The 11,008-nt window shown below is 47.5% G+C and overlaps 1 protein-coding gene across 2 annotated transcripts in view; it reads right to left on the bottom strand.

Moving 5' to 3' along the window:
- Positions 1-8,267: 8,267 nt before the first annotated feature.
- The window catches only part of Apol6 (apolipoprotein L6), a 10,078-nt gene continuing 7,337 nt past the window's right edge, over positions 8,268-11,008 (bottom strand). For both annotated transcript variants that reach the window (XM_021184106.1, XM_021184105.2), the window contains exon 5: positions 8,268-9,535. In XM_021184106.1, the coding sequence (XP_021039765.1) occupies positions 9,443-9,535 (93 nt within the window). In that variant the 3' untranslated portion in view covers positions 8,268-9,442. The remainder of the gene's footprint in view (positions 9,536-11,008) is intronic.

Genomic DNA, 11,008 nt, shown 5'->3' with positions numbered 1-11,008 from the left:
AGGAGAGGAGAGGAGAGGAGAGGAGAGGAGTGAAGAGAAGAGAAGAGAAGAGAAGAGAAGAGAAGAGAAGAGAAGAGAAGAGAAGAGAAGAGAAGAAAGAGAAGAGAAGAAAGAGAAGAGAAGAGAAAAGAGAAATAGAGGCTGGCCATGAACACGTGCAGATAGGGGAAAGGAATAGGGGAGGGAGGAAGGGAAGAGCCCAGGAGGGCAAGACAGAAACTAGAGAGCAAGAGAGGGAGGAGGGGACAAGCAGCCCCTTTTATAGTGGGTCAAGTCTACCTGACTGTTGGCAGGTAACTGTGGGGTGGAGCATACCTGGCTGTTGCCAGGTAAGATGGGGTGGGGTGGAGTTTAGATAGAATGTAGCAAGGTGGAAGAGATGTGGCAATCCTTGAAGGCACAGAGAAAGAACTTGTGAACAGGCCTGTTCTGGAAATCCTGGGAGGAAATTAATTCTGCCGACAACGGTTGTGAAATGGAAGTGCCTTCTGCCCCCCCCCCCCAGCAGTGAGACAAGAGCTGGGCCAGCCGACACCCGGATTTTGGCCTTGTTCAAAGCCAAGGCGAGCTTGCCAGGGAGCTGAGCTGCTGGGACTTTTCGCACAGAACACAGTGACATACGCCATGGGTGTTGTTTAAGGAGCTAAGTTCACAGTTGTTTATTACAACCATACAAAACAAATACAGTGAGTGCTGACTGCAGACAAGACCAGGAGACTCAACAGAAGCTGGTGGTAGTTCATACCTTGATCATACCTAATAAATAAGTATGTAAGAATTAAACTGTATATTCAATATTCTATATCAGTTACTTTTCTCTTGTGATAAACTGCCAGCAGGGCAGTAGTGGTGCACACCTTTAATCCCAGCACTCAGGAGGCAGGGACAGGTGGATCTCTGAGTTCGAGGCCAGCCTGTTCTACAGAGTGAGTTCCAGGACAGCCAGGGCTACACAGAGAAACCCTGTCTCGAAAAAAACCAAAAACCAAACCAAACAAACAAATGAACAAATAAAAACCCCACAATGACCAAGACAACTTATATACATAAGAGTTTATTTTGGCTTAGGGCTCCACAGAGCTAAGAATCCCGTCATGGTAGGAGGCATAGAGGCAGGGACAGGAAGCCTGAGAGCTCACATCTTGAACCAAAAGCATAGCACAGAGAGAGCAAACTGTAAGTAGGTGAGACTTTTACATTTCAAAGCTCACCCCCAGTGACTTCCTCTAGCAAGGCTGCATCATCTAAGCCTCCCCAAACAGCACCATCAACTGGGAGCCAAGTGTTCCAGTGCCCAAGACTGTAGGGGACATGTCTTATTCAAACTATCACATATTCTGAAACTCAAGTAAGGGGCTAGAAGTGACAGCTGCTCAGAGGATTTGCAACGTGTGGGGTCCCCAGTTGGTGGCGGTGTTTGGCAGTGTTATCTTGCTGGAGGAAATACGTCACTGGTTCAGTTCAAGACGTGAGTGCTCAGCTTCCTGTTCCTGGTGCCACAGCGTCAGTCTGCCATCTTGGACACTAACTCTCTGAAATCAAAAGCCTAAATACACTCCTCTCTCTCTGGAAGTCTCCTTGGTCATGGTCCTTCCTCACAACAGTCAAAGCATAACTAGAACTCTGTCGTTCCAGAGAATGGTTGATTCTCTGCCTCTCTGTCAAACAGCTCCCAACCACCTGTGTCCCTTCCAGGGATATGATGCCCTCTTCTGGCCTCTACTGATACCAGCATGCACACACTCACATAAACATACACACACGGGGCTGGAGAGATGGCTCAGTGGTTAAGAGCACTAACTGCTCTCCCGAAGGTCCTGAGTTCAAATCCCAGCAACCCCATGGTGGCTCACAACCATCTGTAATGAGATCTGATGCCCTCTTCTGGAGTGTCTGAAGACAGCTACAGTGTACTTACATATAATCAATAAATAAATCTTTAAAAAAAAAAAAAACATACACGCACACACAAACAAGCTTTTATAAATGTCAAACTCAGTTAAAAAATAGTTAACAGGGAGATAGTTCAGTGGCTAAAAGTACCTGCCAAGAATCTGAGTTCAAATCCCCATAAAAGGCGAGCATTTAAGTGGCGTTATCTGTAATCCCAGCACTGTAACCAGGAGGTGGTAGATGGAGACAGGAGAATCCCCAGAAGCCAGAAGGTCAGTTAGTCTGTCATATGTAGAAGCAAACAAGAGACCCTGTGACAAGGTAAAAGGCAAATGTCGACATCCAAAACTGTCCTCCGACTTCCACACTCACACTATGGTGTGTATATGCCTACACTCTCATGTACACCACGTGCACATATGTGTGTGCACATACAGATAGATAGATAGATAGATAGATAGATAGATAGATAGATAGATAGATAGATAGAAGATAGACAGGTAGACAGATAAAAGATAGACAGACAAACAGAAGATAGACAGATAGATGGATAGATGATAGACATTAAAACATTTTGAGGGGGGTGGTGGTGCACGCCTTTAATCCCAGCACTTGGGAGGCAGAGGCAGGCAGATTTCTGAGTTCTAGGCCAGCCTGGTCTACAAAGTGAGTTCCTGGACAGCCAGGGCTACACAGAGAAACCCTGTCTCGAAAAACAAAAACAAACAACCATTTTGAGTGGAGGCTTGGGTAAAGTGCCTACCACATCAGCATGAGGACCTGAGCGCAGATCTCCGCACTCACTTAAAAGCCAAGTGTGGCAGCATGTGAAGAGCCTGGAGGATTCCCAGGGCCTTGCCTACTAAAATGAATGAGTTGCAGATTCAATGAGAGACGCTGTCCTGCTCCACCCACCACACATCCCCACCAAAACATCAGAGGGACTGGAGAAGACACTCAGTGTTGACAGATTCTAAATGCACCACACACACACATATGCATGCACACATGCATAGTCATACAGGTGCACACATGAATGCACACATGTACATGCACACATATATGTGCACCCATGCACATATACATGTATATGCACGCACATATACATGCATGCACACGTATGGATGTACACACACATATACATGAACACACAAATTGTCTAAGGTGACCTTTAGCTTACATGTTGCCTAAGACATGTCTTTTCTGTGTCCCTATGAAGAAAATTATAACAGCCACCTCCCTCCTACCCCTCCAGATCCACAGGCAGGAGTTTATCCATTAGTTGTTTCAAGCTGGGGCCCCAGCTGCCCAGCAGCTCCTTTCCCTGTCCCTAAGTCCTGGCTGCTTGCAGAACTCTTGGCCTTTTGTTCCTGATGTGAGAGAGAGAGTCCAGGGGGAGCCCACCCCTGAGAGGGGACACAGTTCAGCTAAAGCCAGATGTGCTCATGACTCAGGCCAGAACCTCACTCTCCGACGGCTCTGCCAGCAAGGAAGATCAACTTTTGACTCCCCTGCTTAATTCTTTGTTTTGCTTATCTGTTTTGTGTATGGGGACCACATGTGCCATTCCACCCCTGTGAGAACTGGTGGGAGTTTGTCCTCCTCTTCTCCCATGTTTAACCTCAGGGACCAAACTCAGCCTCTCAAGCAGTCAGCAACACCTTTCCCTGCTGAGCCATCTCCCCAGTCCCCATCTTAATTCTTATGTCTTCTTATGGACTGATGACAAATGATACTCAGAGACTATTGCTCAGGACTTTGGGCATAAGTCTTTGTGGAGCTCCAAGCCTGGTGCTGTGTGGCTTTATCCTTTTATGTGGCTGCTTTCAATGGAGCCAGCATCTCAGTTCCAAGGCTAGATTTGAAAGAAAATGGTCTTCTTGGCTCACAGGGCATGCCACTACTAGGAGGTGTGGTCTTGTGGGCATAGAGGTGGTCTTGTTGGAGGAAGTGTGTTGCTGTCACTTCCTGGGATCCAGATGTGGAGCTCTCAGCTCCTCAAGCACCAAGTTTGTCTGTCTGCAGCCATGACAATAATGGACTGAACTCTGAAATTGCAAGCCAGCCCCAATTAAGTGTTGTCCTTTATAAGAGTTGCCATGGTCATGGTGTCTGTTCACAGCAATGAAGCCCAAACTAAGACAATCTAGTTCGAGCCATTCTCCATCCGCCTTGGAAATCAATGCTTGAGATTCAGCAGATACTTACAGTTGCTTGGCCTGATGGTTCTTGTATTTTAATGCTAATACTGGTCCCTCCAGACCTGGTTGCCCCAGAGAAGAGAGAATCCACGTGTAGACCCAAGTGGTGCTAATGTGATCTTGCCTCAAGGTTATTTCTGATTGGTGAATAAAGATGGCAACAGCCAATAGTTGGGCAGAAGAGACATAGGCAGGGTTTTAGGGTTTTAGGGCTTGGGGGTCAGAGGAGAACCACAAGGGGGAGAAGAAGATGAATGGAGGAGAAGCCGCCAGGGTTAAGAGTCAAGATAAAGCCGGGCAGTGGTGGCGCACGCCTTTAATCCTAGCACTTGGGAGGCAGAGGCAGGCGGATTTCTGAGTTCGAGGCCGGCCTGGTCTACAAAGTGAGTTCCAGGACGGCCAGGGCTACACAGAGAAACCCTGTCTCAAAAAAAAAAAAAAAAAAAAGAGTCAAGATAACATGGTCCTGTGAGCTGGCCAATCGGAGGTAAGACCAGCCCAGATGAAACATAATAAGTAACAACTCAGGATTATCGATAGGAAATAGATTTTAATAGTATAGAGGATAGATATTTGCCTAGCTCTAGTGCTGGTTAAGGCTTATTGTAAATATAAAAGTTGAATGTCTTTTATCTGGGAACTACATGGTCAAAGGCAGGGTAGAAACCCCGGGTTGAGATTAAAGTTTTTTACAAAACACTAAAACCCAATGTGAGGCAAAAACTCACTTTAAAAAAAAAAATGAATTTCAGATTTCCAAATAAAAAACACACTCTGTCCCTTTAAGATTAAAGAAAAAAAAAAAAGATTTTTGGTTTCTTAGCCGAATAGTTTTTCCTCAAGCCACTCAGGGTTCAGGACTAGGACAAAATGTGTGCTAATTTGGCATGCATAATTCTGGGGTTTATATCATAAGCTAAGATACAGCTGTGTCCCACAAACCAAACCAAATAACACACCAAACAATAGGCTCAAACTTCAACCTGGGGTCTTCCCAAATGCTACTCTACACTGCCGTCAAGAATACTGGCAGACTGGAACTTGAGGAAAAAGACACTCTCCTTTCCAGAGTTTCTCGGCCTTCTCTCAGCTCCTCTAGACCTCAGCATTAGTCACAGCCTGCCCTGTAGGTCAGTGGTTAGATCTGGGGTGTTCTCCGCAGGCTCGTACTTGGAATGTCTGGTCCCCAACTGGCAACCATGCTGGAAAGCTTGGATTCTAACTGGCTGAAGTGTGCACTGAGATCCTCTGAAACCCTGAACGCAAATGGAACTTTTCTCACACCCCTGCTTTTTTCTTTTCATTTGTCACAGAGCTGTAAAAGGCACTGACAGACTTGACGCATGCAGAAGTCATATTCAAATTGTTGGTGCCCAAGAAAGTGAAGAAGTTATACTGTAAAACCATAAACATCACTGAAAGAACAGAAAACACTTATAGATGAAAAGATGCCCTGTGCTCTCCAGCAGGAAGCTTCAACAGTGTTTAGACCAGTGGCCCTCAACCTATAGGTCACAACTCCCTGGGTCTCCTATCAGATATTTACACTATGAATCATTTGGTTTTTGGTTTTTGGTTTTTTTTTTTTTTTTCCAAGACAGTGTTTCTCTGTGTAGCTCTAGCTGTCCTGGAACTCACTTTGTAGACCAGGCTGGCCTCAAACTCAGAAATCCACCTGCCTCTGCCTCCCAAGTGCTGGGATTAAAGGCATGTGCCCCCACCGCCTGGGGTACAGTAGCAAAATCATAGTGATGAAGTAGCAATGAAATAATTTTATATTTGGGGGTCACACATCATTAGGAGCTGTGTTAAAGGGTCACAGCATTAGGAAAGTCCAGAGCCAGTGGTTTAGATGCTAATGTTACCGAAAGAGATGACAGATTCAGCCAACACCTACCAGAAACCCAACAGATGTTTTTTGCAGAATGCAAAACTTTCTTAATGCTGTGATAAATGTCAACTCAGGGAAGGAAGGGTGTTTGGTTTCTGGTTCCAGGGTCCACTATTGTGAGGAGACACAGCAGCATCCAGAAGTGGCAAGCTCACCTCTTCAAATGCTAGCACAAGCTGAGAAGGAACTGAATAAGAACAACTGAAGCAGACTCAATGCTGCACAGTACAGGATTCTATCAATTTATTTATTTATGCTTGCATTTTGAAAGGACTGAGCCAGACTGAGTCCATGACAGGCTTCAAACTGGCAGTTCAGGTGAATAGGTCTAAGTTTCTGTTTCCCAGAATTGGGCAAGTTTGGGCAAGTCAGTTACTGGAAAAAAAAAAAAACCCACAGCCCCTGGGCAGCCAATCAGAGGCTGCCCAGACACTTACTTAGCCTGAGGCAAGAGCAATGAGTCAGCAACAGTTTCCAGGCTTCCTCAGCAACAGTTTCCAGGTTTCCCCAGCAACGGTTCTGGATTGTCCCCAGAGCCCTAGCCAATCCTAAAGACACCCATACCCCTAGTGACCAGACCAACCAATCAAGATAAAGGTCACCCACTCCCTCCCTGGAATTCCCTAATCTGCTTTAAATTGAGCCTGTGAGTTCACCTGGGCCTCTCCATCTGGGTGAATGGTAGACCCCTGAATATTATCTGAGTCTTGGATATCATTCTTCACCCTTACATCTTGTTAGTTCATTGCTTTTTTTTTTTTTTTAATGTTTTTTTGAGACAGCAGGGTTTCTCTGTGTTACCCTGGCTGTCCTGAAATTCACTCTGTAGATTAGGCTGGCCTCAAACTTAAACGATCTGCCTGCCTCTGCCTCATGAGTGCATGTGCTGCCACCACCCGGCTTCATTCATTCATTTATTTGATCGATTGTTTCAAACTCATATGTGGGTGTTCTGAGTCACATGGGTCGATCAAAGAAAGAGGGTCACTCCAGAGTGTAATTGGGCTCTGAGGCAGCAGGGAGGAGCAGTCTTGATGAACTGAACCTGGAACAGATGTACAGACACACATCCATTGAGTGTTACACAGTTTTTTGTTTGGTTGGTTGGGTTTTTTTTTTGGTGGGGGGTAGGGGAACACATTTCTCATGCCAAAGCCCCTCATCGGATCTGTTATGTTTTGTGAAGAAAAACACCATGCCCCTGCAACTTCAGTCCTTACTGTGCACTGTCTGCAGTGCCCAATAATGCAAGACATTCCGTTTTGTGACCAAAGTCACCTACAGGCTGTAAAGCTCCTTCAGGGAAACAACTTCATAGATAATGGAAGACAAGCACTGTTCTATAATGATGCTTTCAGGGTCAAAGTACTTCTGAAAACAACTCTTCATTCTGATATCTACCCTAGGTACATTGAAAATCAGCCTTTTCATTCTGATGTTGACCCTAGATACACTGATTCCACTAGAATTCCACTTCCCTGTAGGTCTCAGGATTTATAAACAAAGCCACCCACCCCACAGTGCTGTAGGGTCATCTCATAGCTCCCAGGGCTGTAGGATACAGCACTGATGTGGTATCTGTGAGCATTCTGTCTAAGCTCTGCCCCACAGTTACCAGGCAACAGCCAGGTAGGCCTGACCCACTATAAAAGGGGCTGCTCGCCCGTTCTCGCTTTCTTGCTCTCTTGTTCTTTCTCTGCTTCCCTTTCCCCCTCTCTCTCCATGTGCTCATGGCCTCTATTCCTCTACCTCTCTACTTCTCTACTGTCTCTCTCTCTCTCTGCCTTTCTCTGCCTCTTCAACCCTCTTAACGCCCCTCTCCATGCCCTGAATAAACTCTATTCTATACTATACCATTGTGTGGCTGGTCCCTCAGGGGGAAGGGATGCCTCAACATAGACCTGCAGAGGCACGTCCTTCCCCCACACCTCCATAGACCATACCTTGCCCCCTTTATCTTTTATAAACATCAGCATCCTTGAGGCCCTGCTTCCATCCTAAGTACTAAGTACATATGTACACGCACGCGCACACACACACGCACGCACCCACTCACAAACCCCACACTTTTTCTGTTGAAAAAGTGGACAGCCAGCACCTGGACAGCCTGAGAAGAAAGAACACAGGAAGTCTTGTGTGGGTGGGCCACAGTCCCAAACCTCCTGTGCAATTTTCTGTCTCCCTGTGGGTTCCTCTGCTCCCTTTCAAGGAGGAGTCTTTATCTTAGGTGTCCCATTGGGGGGGATGGAGGGGGCTTGACTGTAAAGGAAGCAGCCCTGTAGTCAAGAAGTAAGCTTCTGCCAGTGTTTATTTCACTACAATGAGGGTCAGAAAAGTCGCAACCCCAACACTCTGGAGAGGGAAGTACAAACAGCCCCCTTTCTTCTTTCTCCTCCCTCTGGGTTCATCCTGACCAATCAGGGGACCCTGAGCTCCTACCCAGTCCTCTTCCATACTGCAGAGCCCACAAGGGTACTACCTACCTGCCCCTGAGGTGGAGACAGGAACTTATGACCTCGGTATGCTCAATGGTACCCCTCAGCCCAAGGCTCTTATGTGCCAACAGATTCCACGGGCAGTGGTGAGGGTGGGCAGCTCTGGGGACTACAGAGAGCAGGGCGGGAAATTCAGATCAGCCAGCAAATGAGGAATTATCAAGGGTTAGAGATAAGGGGCTCAATTCTACAGTGAACTAGGAAGGAGGTCCCTGGGTGATGACAGCAGTGGACAGCCAGCACCTGGACAGCCTGAGAAGAAAGAACGCAGGAAGTCTTGTGTGGGTGGGCCACAGTCCCAAACCTCCTGTGCCATTCTTCCCTAGCCTTTCCTTCCCCGACTGTGTGGGGGTTTGTTTTGTTTTGTTTTGTCTTTTTAAGTGTTATAGCACCCACAAGTGACTTTCAAACCAGCAATGGAGACACACAAAAGGGTTTTTAAGACAGGGCAGTCAATCAGCTCAGGACTTGAGGCAGAAGGGGTGAGGCACAGGCTTCACTCTCTCCTTCCCCTGGAATCTGGCCTAGCAGGTTCCAGTGACAACCTTTGTGTGCAAGCATGGCTCTGAGCCAACAGTTCTCACTCGACTGAGAGACTGAGTGAGAGCACTGAAAGAGGTTGAGGTGGGGGAGGGACCCTCACAGCTTATCATTGCTAATTACTATGGAAGCTGGCAGGAAGCGGTGTCAGTCTAAAGCTTAGCAGGGGCTTGTACAGTGAGTGATGGGGGATCCCAGGAGAGTGGTGGTGATGGCTGGGTCAGAGGGAAGAAGAAGGGAGGCTCAAGAGTGCGGCTGACAGGGCTCTCTCTCCCTTCTGACACCCTAGGGAACTCCGTGGCACCTCCCTGTATGTGAGTTACAGGCATTGCCCCATCAGCCTTCCACCCCCACCCTGTTCTTCCTTCACTGATCTCAAAGACTCAAGGTCTCTGAGGCTCCTCTTCATCTGTCAGTCACCATCACCGGAGTCTTGCTTTCTCAGTCGAGGAGGATGGAGGCTGAGTCACCTTGTTTCCTTTCAAAGAGGACCTTGCGGCCTCTTTGCTGAGTCTCTGAGGGAAAAAACAGAACCAAAAGTGAGTGCAACATAATTATGATGTCGAAGTCTTGCTTTTAGAAGAGTCAGGAGCAGGGGGTGCAAGATATAATCCAGTACTCATGAGACTGAGGCAGGAGGATTGCTGAGAGTTCAAGGCCAGCTTGGGGCTATATAGTGAGTTAAAGGCCATCCCAGACAGTGTAAGTGAAGCCCTGTCTTGAAGACATAGAAGAGGAAGAGCAGAAGGAAGAAGAAGAGGATGAGGCAAGGAAGGAGAACCTCTAACTTAGAAGAGCCTCAGGCCAGGTTTGGCATTTGCCATCCTGGCGCTACCATTACTTAGCATTTCTTTTGAGAGAGGGTCCACTGTGACTGACTTAGAATTCAATAACGTAGCCCAGGCTGACCTCAAACTCACGGAGGTCCACTTGCCTCTGCCTCTCAAGTGCTGGGATTAAAGGTGTCTGCCACTGAACCCAGTTTACCACGACCTAGCTTTGATTTACCTAGTCCCCAGTGTGACAGAATTAGGAAATGGGGCCTCCTGAGAGTCCCCTAAGTTGCTAGGAATGGGAGAGAGAGCTGCCCTAGAAAGGGAGCTTGCTTGCCTCTTCCTCCTGATGAGGACATAGCAGAAGGTAGCTCCTGGGGAGCTAAAAGAGAGTCCTTCAGACCCAGGGCTTGCTGTGCCTTGCCTGTGGGCTCGCCTGTCTCAAGACCAGAGATGACTGTTCTTAACAAACGACTCAGCCTACAGCCTTCTGTCACAGCAGCACAGACAGACCAAGACACTTGGCAAGCCACATAAGCCCCCTCCCTGCCTTGGTCATCCTAGACTGCTCTAACAAAATGCCACAGAAAAACAGACAGTTCTTTTCAGACAGGCCCAGATCCAGGCTGCCAACAGCCAGTTAGCTAAAGTCCTTTTGTTCTGCCAGATTGGGTAGAGAAGAAGTTCTTCCAAGCACCAGGAAGCTTTTATAATCCCTGGACTCTGAGCAGTCAGCACTGGCTATCTTTGGCTGAATGCAGCAGCAGGAGGTACCCTCTAGGGTCAGTCAGTGCTCTTGTGCATGCCAGATACCTGGTCCCTTAGCACTGTAGTGGTGAGCGTCCAGGTCCAGGAAGTTGGGGATTTTCTATACGATGTCCCTCTAGAACTGTCTCAGTGACCAGAGCCTGTGGCTTCACCTCTCCGGCTCATTATGGACTCAGCTCTCTCTCTCTCTCTCTTTCTCTCTCTCTCTCTCTCTCTCTCTCTCTCTCTCTGCTCCTCCATTGCCTTTCTGTGATCCCTGCAATCACTGTCATACCCGTTGTCACCATTGTCACCATTGTTGTTACGGATGCTGACAGGTGAGTGCTCTGAAGCAAGACCGTATACAATCGTGAATGAACAGTTTGAAAGTGCATCTGAGCCGGGCAATGGTGGCACACACCTTTAATCCCAGCACTCGGGAGGCAGAGGCAGGCGGATTTCTGAGTT

The sequence above is a fragment of the Mus caroli genome, chromosome 15 (assembly GCF_900094665.2).
Source record: "Mus caroli chromosome 15, CAROLI_EIJ_v1.1, whole genome shotgun sequence".
Taxonomy (NCBI): domain Eukaryota; kingdom Metazoa; phylum Chordata; class Mammalia; order Rodentia; family Muridae; genus Mus; species Mus caroli.
The sequence above is the reverse complement of the archived record's forward strand: the minus strand, read 5'-3'. Positions and strand labels throughout refer to the sequence as shown.